The sequence below is a fragment of the Parasteatoda tepidariorum genome, chromosome 3 (genome assembly GCF_982258835.1).
Source record: "Parasteatoda tepidariorum strain Cologne lab strain chromosome 3, Ptep-v5.0, whole genome shotgun sequence".
Classification (NCBI taxonomy): Eukaryota; Metazoa; Arthropoda; class Arachnida; order Araneae; family Theridiidae; genus Parasteatoda; species Parasteatoda tepidariorum.
The window spans coordinates 53,172,331-53,192,581 of record NC_141757.1 but is presented as its reverse complement, the minus strand read 5'-3'; the positions used below and the strand labels follow the sequence as shown (position 1 = coordinate 53,192,581).

The window sequence follows — 20,251 nt, the reverse complement described above, 5'->3', positions numbered from 1 at the left end:
TTAAAATCCATTTGGTGCCTTGACAATTGTAGTTGCCTCGACAAATCATTATACAGAAATATCTCTAAATGCCTAATTCAGTGTTTTTTTTAAAATTCAGTTCATTAATTAAAAACTATATCCAGCATATGAAGATACAAAGACATTATTAAGCTTGTTTTAGTTTTTATATGATCCTGCTACTTGAATAAATCTTGTAGAAACATTGTTTGTTTGGTTTTACATTTGATAATGAGTTAGATCTTAAATGCAAGAGTTACTATTGAGTGGTTGGTGAAAAACTAACCATGCAGCTAACTTTGTAATACACATTACACAAATTCTTAAGAGCTAAAGTCACTATTCGAAATTTTTAAATTATGACAGAAGACTTAAGTAAATGTAGTAATTCATTCTATTCATGTATCCATTCATTTTCCTTGTTTCTTTTTATATAATAACATAAAAAACCACCCAGTTAAGAGAGGTATCCAATTTTCTATTAAATTGTAATTACTTAAAAAATATATCAAACTTTTTAAACTTTACTCCCTTCTTAAAGAAAAGTTAAAAATAAAAGAGAATTAATAACATACTCATAAAACAAATGGACTGGTTTTACATGAGCGATTGCCGGTATATATAAATAATACAGAAGTCCATAAGAAAACAATGAAAACCATAATAAGACACTACAAGCTGAAACTGCAAACAAAAGTTTAAAAATAATTCTTTGAATATTTGACGTAAGATCCATATTCATTATCCATGAAAAATTCTAAGTCTTAAGGAAAATTCAACAAAATAGCAGACAGTTCACTGTTTCAAAATAGAAATAATTGGTAGAGCCAGATTTGGGAAATGCAATTTGCAAAATTTAAAATCTTAACTTTAAAGAAAACATACAAGTATACGTTAAAGACATAATGTTGAGTTTAAAAACTTTTTATGCTTTTAAATTTGTTTTCATTAGCCCCGGTTGATGAATAATAGTTTGACCTTCAAAATTCTTAACATCTTTGTTTTAAAAGGATATGCTAACTCGCATCCGTAACTGTTAGTGTAGGTATGTTGTTTTTATTTTTTCGATTGTTCATCACAATTTGTTGATAAATTAAAAAGAGATTCTTCTTGTCTTTCAACACATATATTGTTATTCACAGGCCACTTCAGGCGTTAGTGATAACTGAAAATCATATTAGTCATAACATATTGCCTTCTTTCGTCAAGCTGTCAGAAGCTGAATGATGAAATCCCTCTACTACTATTTGTTTTGAATGTTCTTTCAATTTTTTTATGTTTCTTTAAAATAAATTTTGTATGTTGCACTGGTTTCTGTTGCTTACTTTGGTAAGATTCATTCTTTAACAATATAATTTTTAATATTCTAATGTAAGAAATATTGATTTTTGATAATTAGCTACATTTTGTTACTTCCCGAGAGAAAATGATACCTATTATTTACCTTTTAGCGATATAGATTATATCTAATTAATTAATTTTTATTTTAAATTATGACGAAGAATAATTGTTACCGTGAACAGGTACCGAACCGGAACTATCCCCTTTGTCGTGGACAAGATTCATTTACTAACAATGGAAAATGTTACAAGTATTGTTTGTAAACAAATTATGATGATTGATTTTTGCAGTTATTTTGGCCATATAAAAATAATCGGATAAAAAATTTTAAGATGTGAATAGGTTCTTATGGCGCTAGACTTTGAACGTGTGTTCGAAGTCCTTGGGACTGCAGACTTACAAATTTTTAGGTACTTTTTTTCTCGCAAGTAGTTCCCTATTAATACAATTTTAAATCCCTAATTTAATAATATCCATGGAATTTAAATCTTCAATTGTTAGAAAAAATAATAAAAGTACAATTAGGTATTGATATAATGCTATTGAATTTGTAATTCACAAACTTGGTTTGAGGGATAATTCCATATTCCACCTGATATCGCTAAGTACCATTGCCAGACTATTGTATTTGTTATTAAATTTAAAAAATGCATTGTAACCTGTTGAAAGTTGCTACGAGCTTATAATATTTGTATTGTCTTAGGTTTTTTGTTTGTTCTTGCTGATGGTCGCCAGAACTTGGCTATCAATTTGGTGCAAGTATTTGACACTTTAAAAAAAATCTCCTCTATTTTTATTCATACCTAAACCAGTTTAATTCACGTTTTCATTTTACATCGCATGATCAAATTTTACCTATCGCATATATTATTTTTATAAATACTATTCAATTTCAAGTTATAAAGGAAACAATAGAATTACGCTTCATGTTGTTTGTTAGAGTATAAGATTAAATTGAAACAGTAATGCATAAATTTTCTATTAATGATATTAAACTACTGAATTATGACCTTAACTTTCATTAATTTCGTATTCGATGTTTATATGTTAAAATTTGCAACATATTTTCCATTTAACTTTTTTCATGATTGAATTTCAGTCCTAATTGTTTATCAAAAAACAATGAGTGAGAAAATTAGAGTAACTGCTACTGATCTATAAAATATCTATGAAGTTTTACTATTGTTATCTTTCTAGGAAAACTAAAGCTAAGTTTTAAAAAAATCAGATATTTATTGTTAAATTTGAATGAATATGAAATAATGTCCTGTGATGTGCACCTCACAATTCTCAGAAATGATTGTATTTATTGCTTGCATAGCAGGAAAGTTACATAATCACCGATTGCGTAATTTAAATTTCAAAATCAACAATTATGTTCATTTCATAGAAACTTGGGAGATAATGGTTATCTGCCTTTTTTTTTTATTGTATCTTGATTTGATTGTATATCTAAGCAATTATTTTTTTGGAATGAAAATTTAAATTCTTTGCTTGTCTAAGATATTTTTAATGAACATAACACATCTGTGACTTTTCTGAGTTATTCTACTAATATTTTGAAAGAAATTATCAAGTAAAGATGCTTTTTTCACTATTATAAAACCAACTGATTTATTAAATTACTAGCTGCTTAAAATGAAATTTTAATAAAAATTATAAATTAGTTAGAGAAATGTTCATTATTTATCTAAATTGTTTTTAGTGTAAAGAAGGAGTTAATTATTCTCCTTCTTATATTTTAATAACTGGGAAATTCGTATATTTCATTATTTATATTATTTTTAATGTAAGTGCAGAGAAGTTACAAGTTTTTAAGCTCGAAATATTCACTTTTCTTGTAATTTTTCCCTTCATATATTGAAAGAATTTTTTGATAATATTAAAAAGAAAGAAAAAAAGTAAGAATGTTTCTTTGAAAATATTTGACAGTTCTGTTAATCTTTTATTTTTATATTTAAATGATTTTCTTTTTCTTACCTGATAAGACTAAGTTATTTTTAAAAGATAACACAGTTAGGAAAAATCTGAAAACAATATTAAGATAAGTAATACAGTCAATGCTCTTTAGTATGACTCCCTCTTACTGTTACCTTCCTTTATAATGACCGACACATTAAGTCCTGTTTGATGCTCTATAAACACCATGTTATTTTTTAGATCCATTCGAACGTCCAAATTGAACTCTCTTTATTGATTCTAATATAGTGTCCAAAATTTTGTTTCATTTTTTTAAAATTTCTGGAAAATCACCCCAAAAACGCATGATATAAATTTTTTCATTGACAGTCAGTCAATGGGTAACAAAAGTCTTAAGGAAATTATTCTTACACTATTTTTTTTTCGTGTTATTACTGAGTGAAACATTTTGAATTCTTTATTATTAAAGAGAGGGAGGCAGGACCATTTTTGTGTATCATCGGATTTGCATCTTTATTTGAATTTTTGAGGTATTGCATTTTATTATTTAGTTTTTCCATTATGGAGCCTCGGGGCACAGTGAGTTTTTGGTTTAACCACTGACTACAGAAAGGCTCCAGTGTGTTAGCAGACAGTGTGTCCCCTGATGAAGTGCTGTTTTTACTAACCTACATATTTTTCAAATTGAATTTTGCTTATTTTTGGTTTCTAACTTCTTATTAAAATTGTTTAGGATCACCTATTCCTAACCTTGGGGTTCCAGGGCATATTCTATTTAAAAAAATGTTTTATTGTTTTCTATTATTGAGAATTTGAAGTACAAATTGGAGTTATTTGTGCGCATTCAAAATCTTTGTAAATGTTTTATTTTGAAGAGTTCAATAAATTCTTGAATCATATTTTACTTGTTTCACAATTGTATTTTCTTATTTTATTAAGTGTTGTAAAAGGAAGTTTATTTTGGATTTGAAACAAGTGGTGTTTATATTCTTTTTTGTTTTATTTTTGTTCAGACGTAACAGTTCTCAGCAGCATGTTATTTATTGAGAATGGCTGCACGTAAACAGATTAATGCTATATGCTTAGAACATCAATTGAAAATTTTGTAGAAAGTAGATGGTAAAGTAACATCAAAATCACAAGTTAATAAAATATCACTTTGTTAAAATATTTAAAAATTATGATGTAATTCTGGACCGAAGAAAAGTGTTTCATTTTGCCTCCAACATTCAAAATCTAAAAAAAAAAAGGAGCACTGAATGACTTAAAGCTTAAGCGCAGTACTAAAAAATGGCATTTGAAAAAAATTAATAATAATATTTTAAATTTTTAATGTATTTTATTAATAATTGTACTTTATTGACTTTAGTTCCATAATTATCTTTAGCATGTTTTTCTCAAAATAAGTCCTATATTTATGTATAATTATAAGTAAGTGATAGGTCTGTCTTAACGATATAGCAATCTAGCTTGCGTCATAATGATATTGCAACCTTGGGTTATAACGACCAGTTTTGTTTGGACCATAGGGATGTTTATATCGAGAACAGACTGTAGTACCATAGAAATTGTATCTATGAGTATGTATGTATTTATGCATAGACTCTGGGTAATTTAATTCAACTTTTTAAAGATAAATCTTAAAAATAAAAAATCAAGATAGATTTGGGAATGTTCTCATGTATGTATTTGTGTCTGCCTAGGGTATTCACCTAAATGCCACTACCTAATTTTTTAAATTTTTTTTTTTTTAATAATATTTCCATATTAGTGTTCCTGTATTAAAATTGTGACCATATTTTGTCAATAAAAAGGCAAAGGCATGAGAAAATTGTTAAAGTATCGCACAATAGGATGAATTCAGACAGCAGATATGCATTATATATACAAAGGCAAGGACGCAGTTTGCAGAAAATGTTTTTGTATGTTTATAGTGAGAAAAAAAAACTGCCGAAATTTCCTGCAGGCAATATTTTTTATGCTATTATTATACATTTCAAAATGAATAGCTCAAAAAAGCAGGATTTTTTAAGTGTAGAAGAATTGAAAAATTATTTGTATGAAACTATTTATGATATGTTAACATTGAAATGCTTCTGAGCTACTTAGTTAGGTATCTAAAAAAGCCAAAATAAGTCAATAACTAGTTTTATATCTTCAAAAAAGAAATAAATGGTGGTATATATAATTATCGGATATAAGATACCTCTTTTATTCATCATTTATTTTATTCATTCATTTTTTAAAAATTTATCATAAGTACAAGATCTGGCCAGTGTTGCCTTAGGGATAGCAATAGGCTTGTAAAAATACCTCTTTTAGGATTATTTTTTTATTATAATTATTTTCTCATGTGTCACTATTTAGTTGTCAAATTTTCTGTCCATTTTAAAACAGATATTGAAATTTTGGATAAGAAGATGGCTGATTCTCATGTATTACGACCAAACTATGTCTCTTAAAGTTTATTTAGTTTTAAGCAATGAATGAATGTCTTATTACAATTTTATTGGAAGAAAGTTTGAGAACATAATGATTTTATGTTTTGTAGGTTTCATATTTTACTTGTAATTATTATCATCTTTTTCTGTTAATTGATCATAAAAGTTTTTATTTATCATCTTATGTTATTTTAATGCCTATAAAATCTTTTGTTTGAGTTCTTAATGTGAGAGGTAAATTTTTAAAACAAAAAATATGCGTTATATAATAGAATGCACAGTTTAAGAAGTTCTTATTACATAAATGTTCTGCTAACTTCAGTCTTCTAAACTTTTAGAAATTATGTTATTTACTTGTTTTTAAGCATTATTTGATAAAATGATTTAAAACTTAAATTTTAATATAAAATTTTCTAATTGTATTACTAGAATTATTACCACTTCTTTTTATTTATTTTTAATCAAGGTTATTTGTTCATTGTTGATAATTTATACATTAAAGTTGATTTACTTAGATGTAAATATCATAGCTGCCAACTCTACTGGATTTTCTAGTAGACTACTGGATTTTGCAAGTTTCTACTGGTTTAATAAAAGTTCTCTGGGGTTTTGTATATTTTTAGAAAATTCCCTAAAATTAAGTAAATTTCCTAAAAAAAATCCATATTGAAATGACATTTTTGCACTGATTAAAGCTTGCTTGAACATTTAAATACATATTACAGATACATAATGAAGCGAGCCTCATTTATCGAAATAAGTTTAAAACTTAACTGTTCTAAAATGTTCAGTTTATTTTTTATTCAGAACTCCCTTTTTAAATTCATTAAAAAGTTTTTTTAACTATGTTTGATGAATTAAATGCCTAATATTATTCAAAATTATGAGTAAACATAATACACTGCATTTCAAGTTCATTAAATGTCAATTATAACTGGAAAATAAAGCAGTTTTTCTAATTTGACGACCATTAAAAATCCCTAAAATTCCCTATGTGTAAAATATTTAGTACATTATGCAACAATTATCATGAAATTTATATTATTTCGTAAAATCTACTGGTTTTTTTCCTACCCACGTTGGCAGCTATGAAATATAGCTAATTTATATATTTCTCTAAAAAAAAATTTTTCTGCTGTTTAATTCCATTTTTTTTCTTAGCCATGTCTATAACTCGGATAGTGCATTTAACTAAATGTACTCTACATGTGGGTTTTGTTATCATCACCAATCTATATTGTATTCCAACATATTTATTATGGATGTGGTTCTTTCTGTTGCCATTTCGTATCATCAATCATCCAGGTTATTGGTATGTTGAAGGTATCCTGTTCAAATGGATGTTGAGTATGGTAGGATCATGGAGTTACAAATCAGGGTTTCACCGTAAGTTATTTTTTTCCCTTTATAGAGCTATTTTTTCTATTTAGACTGATTTATAAAATAATTTAGTTATATCTAAAAAATATTTTCTGTGTTTATTATTAATATATTTGATGAGAAATGATGTAATGCAGAAATACTTAACTCACAAGCGAAAATGGTTTCCTAGTGTTGGTTTCTCTTCTTGACCCCATGATAAACTTTACTATTACCCTTATTTACGTAAATAAAGTCCTTCACTGGATTTTTTTCTGGATTTTCTAAAGTTATTAACACGACCGCATAAATCATACGCGACAAAATAGCTTCCTCTTGAATTCATTTTGATTGAAGGAAGAGTAACATGACCCTCTAAGTTTTTATTCTAAGTCATAAGTGGTTATAATTTAGGGTCATTCATAATTTGTGTATCTTTCTTTTCAAAGGATATAAACTTATCAAATATATTTTGCTTGTTTGAAAATTGCATTCCCTTTTTTTGTTAAACCAGCCTACTATTTTCCTGTGCATTTCGCACCTTTGAAGTATTCCTGTAAACTCCACTTAAAGAAATACCCTCCATTCCAGCTAAATCTATGCAAATAAGCGGCTTATTTAATTAAAAGGGAAACTCAATGTTCAATCTTAAAGTCTAAATTTTTGCAAAAGTTTACTTTTTAATGGTATTTAATGCATGGTGTAGCATTTTGATTAAATAAACTCAGTTTTATGATAAATAAACAATTATAATTGAAATAGTCTGTGTTAGTATCATAAAAATAAATCAATGTTAGTGTAAAGTATAATATAGGAGCTAAAATATTATTTGATCCCTTCTGAAAAAATCTATAATTGAAGACTGTTTTTATACCCATTTAATTCATCAATTTTTAATCAAAATTAGATTTTTCCCTTTCAGTTTCTACTAAGATTTTCATGACTTGCGTTTTCCTTTCAAATACATTCAGAATTTATTTTTTTCTAATCCTCGAAACTTGAGAAATTTCAAATGAATGCACTATTTTTGTTTGGGATATTTTGAAATTTATTGTTTCCAAGATTAATTGGGTTTCCCCTCGATTAATTCAAATCATTCCTTTTCGCTCTTAACTTGCAACCAATTTAGAATTATTCACTGGATTAAGCAATGATTATTCTGCTTAAGAGAAAGACACACTGTATGCTTTTGAAATTTTTCTTATCAAGGCTAATAGTGCACCAGGAGGAGACCACAAGTTTTGACCAGAAAGCAAATCACATCCTTTTTTACATTCTAAATGATGTGTGAATGAAGTAAGTCAAAGAGGGGTAAAACCCCCTTCATTTACTTCAATATATAACTGGCAGAAAAATTTAATTAATTTTTCAACTTTACTCCTAACACCTGTTTAGACCTTAGAGGAGATATTAGTTGGTTAAACCTCGTCTAAGGTTTGGACCTACTAATGAACAGGCCAGTCCCTATTGAAATGACCACCTTTTGTATCCTTACCTTAACTGAAAAACGGAAATTCCATTTTGGCGAAACATTTCTCGAAAATAAACAAATTTTTTCATTTCAGTACCTTTTCTTACGCAGTTAGGCGGGGACATAAAACAGCAAATATTTGTTAAATGGGGAGGTTTAACATTAGTTTAATATAAAATGATTTGGCTAGCTGGTTATTCCATTATCCGATACGCAATTAAGTGTACCAATTTTTTTTTTGTTAGCTTCCAAATTTTTATTAAAATAAAGTTAAAATTAGTCAAATATTGCTTCAGCTATAAGTTAATATTTGTGGTATTTTTTTTTTTAAAACCTCACTTTATAAAGTCTCTTTTTATCGAGGGTTGTTATGTCAAGCGTATATATATTCCAATTACAGACATTAAAAAACAATTGTATATGATAATTTTCTTTCTTCTTTGTTTGTTTTAAAGGTTTTCGATTGTTTTAAATGTTTTTTTTTTTTTTTTAATTTTTAGTTGTGGAATTGGGAGATGATATATCTTCTTGTACAAAAGATCGATGCTTATTTTTGGTAAATCATCAATCAACTGCTGATGTTCCTCTTTTAATGTTAGCTTTTCAAGAGAAAAATGGTGTTTTGGAATCTATTATGTGGATAATGGATAGAATGTTTCGTTACACTAATTTTGGAGCAGTTTCTGTTACGCATGGAGATTATTTTATTACTCAGGTGAGGATTTGTTTGAAAACAAGTGTTATCTTTTCATATAATAATCACTTTGGAGCTTATTATATTTTTAGAAAAGGGTAATTTGAAGTTATTTGCTCATATAAACTAGAAATAAGACACAAATACTTAATAATTAAAAATACTTAAAAAAAATTATAAATGTGTGTTTGCAGAACAGTACTTCATCAGGGGACACACTGCCTGCAAACACACAGGAGCCTTTCTGTTGTTAATGGAGTTAAATATACTGAATCTGTAGAAGAAAAATTAAGTACTGACACCTGTGAATGAATTCCTGAAAAGTAAAACATCTAATCAATGAGCAAAAAAAAAAAATATTGCTCATATATTAATAGGTTTTGAAATTGAAGTTTATAAGTTACAATTTGAAAGCATAAATTTTTTCTGTCCTTTTTTTAAAAATAATAATCTTTTTGCTGAAGTTAATTTCAATTTATGCAGCTTTAAAACACTTCTTTCCAAATATGCCAAAAAATGATAACCTGTGCCTGTCTAATTTGTAGGCACAGGTTATTATTTTTTTTGTTAAAGAAAAGCAATCAGCTTAAAAATAATTTTAAAAAAGCAATTGTAATACAGGGTTGCCACAGGTGATTAAAATGCGACTATTTGTAACTATTTTCTACCTGAGGCAACTATGGCTACTTTTTTTGTCTGAAAAGGCTATAAAAGCAACTATTTTTAGGAAAAGAAGACTATTGGGAGACTTTTCTGTGCTTCTGGCAATGTTTTTTTTTTATCGAAAATTGGGTTGACATCCTGTATCCCGCTGTAGTTTCTGAACATAATGATTTTTTTTCTTCTAAAGAATACAAAAGTATTGAATTGCAAATTTGAGTCATCACTTTTTAATGCGCTCAATTTGCACTGATTCACAATGGAATAATTCATAATGGAATATATATATATATATATATATATATATATATGTGTGTGTGTGTGTGTGTGTGTGTATTTGCTAAATCAATTATTGATAAAAGGAAAAATGATGTGAAAGGCAAAATTTAGAAAGAGAATGTTTTTTTTTTTGACAAAAAATTATTTTTCTGCATTAATTTTAGCATTTAAAAGTATTTAATGTTCTGCAAATAGACTAATTTCTTTAATATTAAAATTTAGTGCTAGAACATTAACGTTTATGTAAAAATTATCATATTTCCCTCCAACATGACTAAATGGATCATTGTATATGACAATTAAGTAATTTCATAAAATTTTAGTCTTATTTTTGCTGAATTTTTGTTTTCATTTAGGCAGCTATTTTCATAACTTCAGGAGACTATTTTCATGTTTTAGGCTACTAGAAGCAACCATTTTGTTCATTTTTTCTGTGGCAACCCTGTAATACGTTGAAACTTGAGTTAATTTGAGCACACTAAACAGGCCAAACTGTGCACACACGAGATAATTCGAGCGGCATTTTATTTTATGTTGCTATAATTTTTCACTTTTGAATATAATTGAGAATTGAAAATAACAATGTGAAAGCTAAAAAAAAAAATCATTTTATTGATATTTATCATTTACATAGGATTGAGAGCTATAACAGTTATTTATTCAAGAATAAAATATAGTCTTTTTCAATGGAACAAAAGCGCAGTATATCAAAATTTCCCACCAAAAGAAAAGTTGAACCAGGAGCGGAATCAATTTTTTTACATAAAAAAATTGCTTTTTTTTGGCCGTTTTTTTTCTCCAAAAAATCTGTGCATTAGGGGGATTAATAAAATGCATTTAAAATATCCTATGTCAGATTCATAATAAATTAATTTGAACATTATTTGCCTCTTTAATTGTTATTTCAGTCTTAATAGTAATTTTGTCATATTTACTGCATGAAAACTTAGTTGTATTTTTTTTTTAAATTCAAATTTACTAATCTTTTTAATTTTTATTTACAGGGTAAAGCAGCAAGAGATTATCAAATGAAAAAACTAGAAAGGCATCTTTTAAATGCGTATCTAGGTAGAAATCGACGCTGGATAATTCTGTTTCCTGAAGGTGGATTTTTATCAAAAAGGAAGGAAACAAGTGTTAAGTAAGCAAAAGCACTGGTTGCTTCATAAAATTTAATTAGAATAAAAATCTGTTGGGCTAACATTTCTAGTTTATTAACATCTTTCATATTCGAAAGTATTTAAATTTAATTAATCAATTATTTTATTTATAATATTTTGTATATGTAGATTTAGTAGTGTGCTACCTTAATTAAAAGCTGCTGGCAGTAAAAACAACTTGGGTTTCGAGCTTTGCAATGATTTTAATTCCTTTTTTATGCCAATTAATAAGAACATAATTTTTCTCTAATTGAACATTAATTTGTCTTAAAAATTAAAAGACAAAAAGCACAATTACAAAATATCTGTTTAATACTATCGGAGTAAAAAATGTTTTTTAGTTTTGGGCGCATTGACTTCTTTACATATAATAAAATAAAGAGTTTGTCTTTAATAAAATTTAAAATTAAAGCAAGTTTTTAACTTTTATCTATGAAAACTTAATTTTATTATTCTTTACAGCTTATGACTTTTGGTAATATATTAATTATATAAGTTTTTAAACTACAAATGTTTTAAACATGTGAAAAAAATTTCTTTAAAATTTTTAAATGATAAAAGATTGAAATCTTTTAAAACTAAAATTAGTATCTATGCATTTTGGCTAGAAGGTAGTGATTGCACTTTCAGAAGTCATGTGATACCCAGGTGGCAGATGCGGATATGAGATCTTAAAATATCTTTTTCATTTCAAGTAGAGAGAATAGTTAATTTTTCTAGTTGACAATTATTTACTATACTTGTTTTTCTGTAACAGAATAAATATTTATTAATATAAGTTAAAATGAAGTTTGTAGAGTACAACTATTCCAGCAAAGACACTCCATTCTTTATATTATGGGGGTAACAACTTAGTAAAGTTTTCTATCTCCTTATCTTTTCAGGTATGCTGAAAAAAATAATTTTCCAATTTTGGAGCATGTTACTCTTCCCAGAGTTGGAGCTTTAGAAGTTATATTAAACACTCTCCGTCCTGATGGAAAATTAATCGAAGCGTTAGATAATGATGTACCCTTGTTAAAAGGTAGGTCATATTAATCAAAAATACAAGATGTTAACATTTGTTCAGCTTTCTACATTTCCTCTAGCACTTGGTCTTTAAACTTATGTTGTTCGATTATGTAATTTTAATTGAAAATATGTTCTATTAAAAATTCATTTAAATGTGACGTGTACATTATTTGATGTGTACTCTAATATATACCTGCAACTTTTGTACTTGTACAGCCTAAACATTTTTATATTTTTCCAACAAAGTCTATTTTTTGGCCATTGGTGGTCCTATTAGCCGGGTTCACCAAGGTAAGTATAGGCCAGAAAAATACAATGGGTCTCTTTCAAATAGGGCTCACTTGAAAAAAAAATTTTTTTTTAATACCAAGTAGATTTTTTTTTTCACTTTTCATCATTTCCAATCAATTTTCTTTCCAATTATTAAACAAAATTGTTCTTTGAAATTATCAGTATATTGTTTGAGAAATTTAGCTTTATGCAAAATTAAGTAAAACAAGACAGAAATCTGCTTATTTTTTTTCAAACAAAATTTAAATGTATTAAATAATGATTAAATAAAATAGTACATGGTTGAAGGAAAACATATTACTTAATTCTAATAGTACATAACTTATCTATATGACAAATTACAGTGCAATTCAAATTATTATTATTAATATGCATATCCATTGCTATTCAAGTTATTATTAATAAGCATACCCATGATACTAATCCAAGTAAATTATTGCATAATTTATTTGGATTTGAAAACCCATTAGGTTTTGTTAAAATACACCAATGGATAAATATTATAAGTATCCAATATTTAAAACGAATTTAATATATTTTTAGGCAAAGAATGCAGAAATAAATTTTTTAGTAAAAAAAATGTCTGTTAAAGTATTTTAAAAGATTAAACCAAAATATCTCCATATAGGTTGTACCTATTTTCATCTACTGTACCTTTTGTAAAAAATCTAAGAAATCTATTTTTAAAGATAAAGTTTAGAATTTTGAACTCATAATTTGGCAGAAAACCATAATTTTATTGAAAGTCAAAACACATCTCTTTACTCAGTTCATTGCTTCTCTTATGACTGCTTGACTAGGAAGAATATTTTCTAATTTTCGATTAGTTCAGTTCAAACTATGAAATCGTTGAGGCTGGAAAAAAAATGTTTTGTTTACATATTTCATAAAAAAAAATAAAGGCTTCTGATATTTTAAAATTTTAGTTTAATAAAATTGTTATTACACTTGTGATTTAAGTTTATATTTTATAGTTTAACGAGTGACAAAAATGTATTTTATTTAATATTTTTGAATCATATTTTAGTTGACTAATATTTTATTTGGTAAACATTTTGTTAATTAAAAAAGAACTATTAAATTATGTAATGAACATATAATGAAATTATTTATTAATGGAATATGATTGCATACTGTAGATATTGGTTGTTCATGATATATGATACATCCAGACATGATTATTAATTAAATTTAATGAGTATTTCTGCTTGTTTAGTAAAATCTTATTTTATGTAGATGAAATGCTTAGAATACAAATGTTTAAAATTTTTCATCTTTTTTCGAATTCATTTCAATGGTATAATAAAGATAAAAGTTTATAATATTTTGTTCATTGTAAGACATAAAGAATTCAAGCGTTTAAAATTAATATGAACATGCCATGTGCTACATTAAGTTATGTGTATTTATTTTATGAATGTATATATATATATAAATAACTTTAAAGTAGTCACATAACAAATGCTTTATATTATACAAAGAATCATTTCAGTGACTTTTATTATTATGCAATTCATTATATATTAAGAGGGTATAAAAAATGACTGAAATGATAGTTATTCTCAAAACAATTTCTTTTGTCTCTTTGATAAAATTCAAGCAGTATATTTTTTGTATATACAAGTATGCTTCTAGTATATACAGAATAGTAATAAGTAAGGATATATTAATAAAACTTACTTATCTCCAGGAGATATTGTGTCTGTTCATGAAAAAAACCCAGATGGGCTGCAGGGTTTTCATCGCAGGAAAAAGAAAACTAGTTCTTAACTAATAATCCAGTCAACATGTAAAACATACTCAAATTGCTAAACTACAAAATCAAAAAAAGAAAAAGGAAAAGCAGTTCTTTACTAATAATTTAGTTAATATGCAAAATACATTCAAATTGCAGGGAAAACAATTAAATAATTTAGTTAAAGTGCAAAATGTGTCCAAATAACAGAAATACAAAAATGAAATTAAAAAAGAAACCTAATTGTTATTTATTAATTTAATCAAAATGCGAAATATAGCCTCATTGCTAAAAATAAAAGAAAGAGGAAAAAAGTTTATAAACAATTAATTCAGTTAAAATTAAAAATATTTCCAAATCGCAGAAGTTCAAGGCTAGTGAGAAAAGAAGAAAAAAAATGCATTTATAATATAATAATTCAAAATGCATCATTCAGAAAACATTAACAATACGAAACTAAAGAAGCTAGTCTTTTTGGTCTAGAAGCAAATAGTGATAAGACCAAATACATGATAATGGATTGTAAGGGAACTGATATGGACACAGAACTACAAATCACTGAAATGACAAAATTTGAAAGAGTTAGGGAATTGAAGTACTTGGGTAAACAATCATATTATGCCAGAGATTAAGCAAAGACTAAATACTGGAAATCGCAGCTGCATTGTACTTAAGAGATTGCTAACATCAAAAGTAATAATGAAGAAAACAAAGCTTCAGGTTTATAAAACTATAATCTGACCGTTATCTAAATATCAGAGACGTGGAATCCAACCCAGAAGCAAGAAAAAATGCTGATTACCTGGGAAACAAAAATTCTTAGAATTATTTTTGGACCTGTCAAAGAGGGTGATCTGTGGAGAAGGCGATACAATTTTGAAATCCAAGACTATTTAAAGAAAAAGATATAATAAATTAAGTAAAAGCAAAGAGAATTCAATGGCTAGGACACCTTGAGAGAATGGAGGAAAACAGAGGCACTAAGAAGATATTCAAGGGGCAGTGCCAGGGCCAAAGGAAAAGAGGAAGGCCGGTCAAGAGATGGTTTGACGAGGTGGAAAAAGACCTTCAGATTCTAAAAGTCCAAAACTGGAAACAAAGAGCTAGAGACAGGTGACTTCGGAGGAAAATTGTTAGTGAGGCCATGGTCCAACATGGACTGTAATGCCAGGGAGTTAGTTAGTTAGTTTAATATAATAATTCAGTTAAAATGCAAAATACATCCAAATCATGAAATGTGAAGAAAATTTTTTTTTAATTAATGAATAAAAGAAAAGTTCTAAATTATTAATTCAGTTGAAACAATAAATACATCCAAATAGCAAAAGAACCAACGAGCAAATAAAAAAAATTAAATGAAAACAATTTAGTTAAAATGTTCCATTTTTCCTAATCAAATCGCCGAAATACAAATGAAAGGAAAAAGAAAAAATTTATTCTCTTCAAATAATTCATCCAAATCGCTGAAATAAAACAGTTCTGTACTATTGATTCAGTTAAAAAGCAAAAGGCATAAATATTGCAGAAGTACAAAAATGGAAGAAAAGGGGAGGGGGATATTTTTCAATATTAATTAATAAATCGGAAAAATGTAATACATACCAAAAAGTGAAATAAAAACACAGGGTTGTTCTAAGCAAAGGAAAACACACTGACAAATTAAGTGGCGATCATTTGACCTTGAACTGCATTTAATTAAGTATCAACTGTTAAGAATGATGTTAACCAAACCCTTCTTTGCCTCAACAATTCGTGAACTCTGCAAAAGAAAGTTGAATAGAAATTTCAGGCTATTTTATGAACTTCATGCTTATTTATTGATGGGACGGGGTTTCCTCTCTCATAAATAAATAGCTTGTTTGGGATGCAATAGTAGTAGTGATCGTTTATGCAAATTTTTATTAACATCTGTTATATTATCTCAGTTAATTTCATACAAAGAATATAATTACATAAGAGAAATAAATAGTAACTTCTGGTTATAAAATATAACATATAAAAATAAATGGTACATTAAAAACAAATTGTAAATATATTCAGAAAATGCTAAATATATTTCCATTTTCTATTTTAAATGCATAATTTATTTGTAATTTTATATCAAAATCTTTATTTTTTAAATTATAACTAATTTAATTGCTAAGAACGATTCCACCGGATATGTAATCAACCGTGAACAATTTTGTAGTTCTAACTACACTGATTAGTCTTTTTTACTGCTTCTAAGAAGGTTCTTTAATGCACTTTTGGCAAAGTTTGCAGAACAAGTCAATAAACTATTTTTTTCTACATTTTCAGCTATGTGAATATCACTTGATACTTAACTATCTTTTTTTTTTTCATTTGGCTGAATTATGTCTGTATTTGTTTAATTTTGTTCGTTTGTATTTGCATTTGTTTCTTTTTTAGTTTGTTCGTTTCAAAATGGAAGATATTTTCTTAGATATTACTCTATCTTACATTCATGCATAAAATAATAAACTTAAATGTACCAGCATCTCGATCTCATGTGTTCTGAAAGGGGTTCCCTGTTTTAGGGGGACATTCTGTTTAGACGGGTTCTTAATAAGATGGGCGATGTGGGAAACGAGATAAGTGAAATAAAGGTTGAAAAAATAAAAAATACTGGACTTGAAAATTTTTCCAATAATATGGAATTTGTGTGCATTTTGAAATTGATTTATAGAGTGTGCGAATTTCTCAGGTTAGTAATTTTAAAATGCGAGAAGGAGAAAAAATACCAAAGATTCTCGCTCTGTTCTGGAAACACTGGGCTGTGATCTTTCTTAAAAAACCGAGTATTTGCGAACTCTAACTCTGAAGGCACTAAATTTGCATTGCTTTAATATTTTTTTAATAAATGTTCATTATTTATTATTATTTATTTATGTTTTCGTATTTTTAAGATTACCTAACCAAATTTAAAAACACATAAATAGGAACTAAAATTATTTCAGTTCATTTGCTGTATCAGATTACATGTTTAACTCTTACCTCTCAAAACATCATCATCATGTTTATTCTTTGTCTCGTGTGAATTGATATTTGATTTTGTTGTGTACTTTTAAAAATTAAGTAATCTCTCTCTCTTTTTTTAAAAAAAAAAAAAAGAAATTTAAAATTGTTACCGAGAAATTGTTTTAGAAAACGTAAGAGAAATTGAAAACTTAAAGTAATCTCGTTATTATCTGTTCAGATTGCTGTCTTCTTTTTCTTAGGACACATTACACAGATCTCATTCTAGCAGGGTAAACAGGGTGCAGCAGCCTGCTGCCCTTTTGGTCAAAAGAATCCACCCTGTTGCCCCTGAAGTAAATTAGTGCCCTGATGTAATAGACTCTATACCCTTTTTGCCCCTTCTTTCCTCAACCCTTCTTTATTTTCCCCCCAAACTCTACAATGGATTTCTTAAACTTTTGTTATTTTCAACTCTTTTTATTTTGTCGTTGCTGTCAATACATAGATTTATATGGGAAAGGAAAAGTAGCCATCACACCCCCTTGTTGCACTTGTCTTTGAAAGTTTGCAGTTACTTCCACCATCATTAAATCATAATTATTAATCATTTTAATGATTAAATCATAACTACAGACACTTGAAAACATACATTTATTATTTTATTAATATATGCATGCATTTTAAATAAATCACTAAGCTAATTATCTCATTAACTCGATATATATGTTAATTTATTAATAAAAATTAGTAATTAATGTGATTGCTTTGCTACTTTTAGTAAAGTAAAAATAAAAAAAATTTCTTTTACTAATTTACAATGTTCTTTAAGAGATAATGTAAAGCCCATAGAAAGAAATTATTACCTTTTCAGAATGATAATGCCCCTTTTTTAAACTTCTGCACCCTGCCCTTTTTTCTGCCTAGAATGAGCTCTGCATTACAATTCTAAAAAGACTAAATATATTTTGAATATGTATTCTAATTTTTATTTAGGTACACAGGAAGAATGTGAACCATTGAAGTGGGTCATAGATTTAACGATTGCCTATCCAGAGTTGCATAATCCTTTAGATTTGCTTGCAATCTGTGCATCATCCCGTCCATCATGTTTAACATACTTATATTATCGTCGTTATCCCGTCGCAGATGTACCATTGGACAGCACTGACTCTTTGAGAGACTGGGTCTATGCCCGTTGGAGTGAAAAGGAAGAGCTCTTAAAAGAGTATTATAGTACCAAAAAGTTTCCACATTTGCCCCAGAGCCAAAGAAATGGGAATAGTGATATTGTGCAAAATCAACCCCACCATGTGCGGATGACAGTCACGCAGATAATATCCATTCACGTCTTTTTCATCTCTTCTACCCTACTTCATTGGTATCTACTATCAAAGATGTGGAACTTTGCCTGGTATTAAAGACAACTGATTGCCTTAAAAACTTTGGAGCTTGCCTTTACCTTTTTTTAGAGGATTGGTGGGCCTTCTCACTCAGAGAATTATTACTGCTACTTGTTTTTATATATATTTTAATTTTTGATTACAATAATTAGTTATACTTAAATGTTATTATATGAAGTGCATGATTTTTTTATATATTAATCGTGTTGTCTGTGTAGTGCTTTAAGAACACATAATGAATGATATTTTTTTACAGTGAAAAATATAAATTCTAACATTCAATTACCACACATTCTGCTGTCTTATTTGTTGTTTTTTTTTTTTCTCTCTGTAAACTAAAGCATTTTGTATCGGGAAAAGGGGAAAAAAAGACAGAATGATGTCAAACAGTATAATGTCGTCATTATATTTCAAGTGCTATTTTCCAAACTAATATTTATTACCAAGTTAATAGCTTCTGATTGTTATGTTTGTACTTTTACCTGTGATAAAGCTGCACATATAAAATCTGTGATAAATGCAGTTACTTTTTGATGCTTTAATAATGATAAATTCAGAGTTTTCTTTTTAGTTTAATTTCAGTAGCATTTCTGAATTGCCTAATGGTTTTTTTGAAGAAGCTTTACTCTGAATAGCATAATTCGTAATGCAAATTAAGTACATTAGAGAGGGGGAGTAATATTTTTTTTTCGAGTGCCATTTTGAATATAAATTAGATTACCCTGCTTTGAAAGTGCCATTTTTATTCCCAGTGATTTTTTGTAAACTAGAAATTTTCATACTCGCTTACATGGTATGCTCTCTTCTTTCTCTTTTTACGAATTAAAGTCTTCTCCGCAAAAATTTTTTCATTAATGTCTTAATCTATATCGGCATTTTCTTATTTTTAATTATTTGAAATTTTTTTTATCAAATTTCAACTTAATTGTATATTTGTTTATATTGTGAGAAAGTTAAAATATATATATATTTAGAACAAATTTCTGTTTTGGTTGTGCTTATTTTAATCAAACCATATTTGCTTATCACAATAAATTTTTAATTCCTGAACTATTACTAGTATTGTTATAACATATAATTTTTTCCCCTTCATTTGAAATTTGGAGTACAAGTGCAAGTAATGACAAAATTTTTTAATTCTTTTATTTCTTGTTATTGTGTATTTAATGATACCAATGTTCTACATCCTTAGTATTGTTATGTTTTTTTTCTATCATTTCTTGATATGATATTTAAATTGTATTTTTTCTACAAAAAATGTGCAAAGCTTCTTTATAAGTTTATATAAACGAACTGGGTATTTACTAACTTTTTATTATTTAAATTTTTTAAAATTTAGTTTCATCTTAACTCTTAATTGTACAGTGGTTTACACTTTGATCAAGTTATAGTTTACATTTTTCATCAAATTATTGATTTGGTGTTAAAAACTATGTATGCTTATTATTAGGAATTTTTGGTTTTTAAACTTTGACAAAATTATTTGCGGTGACAATTTTTTAAAATTTACTTTCAACTTCATGCGCAAAAA

General features: G+C 27.2%; 2 protein-coding genes across 3 annotated transcripts in view; one reads left to right on the top strand and one right to left on the bottom strand.

Annotated features, from left to right (window-relative positions):
- Seipin (lipid droplet biogenesis associated protein seipin) overlaps window positions 1-994 on the bottom strand; it is a 17,631-nt gene extending 16,637 nt beyond the window's left edge. The window contains exon 1 of the mRNA XM_016060615.5: window positions 576-994. Within this exon, the coding sequence (XP_015916101.1) occupies window positions 576-742 (167 nt within the window). The 5' untranslated portion in view covers window positions 743-994. The remainder of the gene's footprint in view (window positions 1-575) is intronic.
- On the top strand, window positions 932-20,251 carry LOC107446076 (acyl-CoA:lysophosphatidylglycerol acyltransferase 1). 2 transcript variants are annotated; one of them, XM_016060612.4, is made up of 6 exons: window positions 932-1,045; window positions 6,864-7,088; window positions 9,033-9,247; window positions 11,170-11,306; window positions 12,210-12,349; window positions 18,314-20,251. In XM_016060612.4, the coding sequence occupies exons 2-6, from the start codon at window positions 6,866-6,868 to the stop codon at window positions 18,736-18,738; spliced, it is 1,140 nt and encodes a 379-aa protein (XP_015916098.1). In that variant the 5' UTR covers window positions 932-1,045; window positions 6,864-6,865; the 3' UTR covers window positions 18,739-20,251. The 2 variants fall into 2 exon arrangements, with proteins under 2 accessions (XP_015916098.1, XP_015916097.1); XM_016060611.4 differs by having other exon boundaries at window positions 1,024-1,329.

Coding starts and splice junctions, on each gene's coding strand:
- LOC107446076 (XM_016060612.4), top strand. CDS start 6,866: ATGTCTATAACTCGGATAGTGCATTTAACTAAATGTACTCTACATGTG. Junction 7,089..9,032: donor TTACAAATCAGGGTTTCACC/GTAAGTTATTTT, acceptor TTTAATTTTTAG/TTGTGGAATTGGGAGATGAT. Junction 11,307..12,209: donor AGGAAGGAAACAAGTGTTAA/GTAAGCAAAAGC, acceptor TTATCTTTTCAG/GTATGCTGAAAAAAATAATT.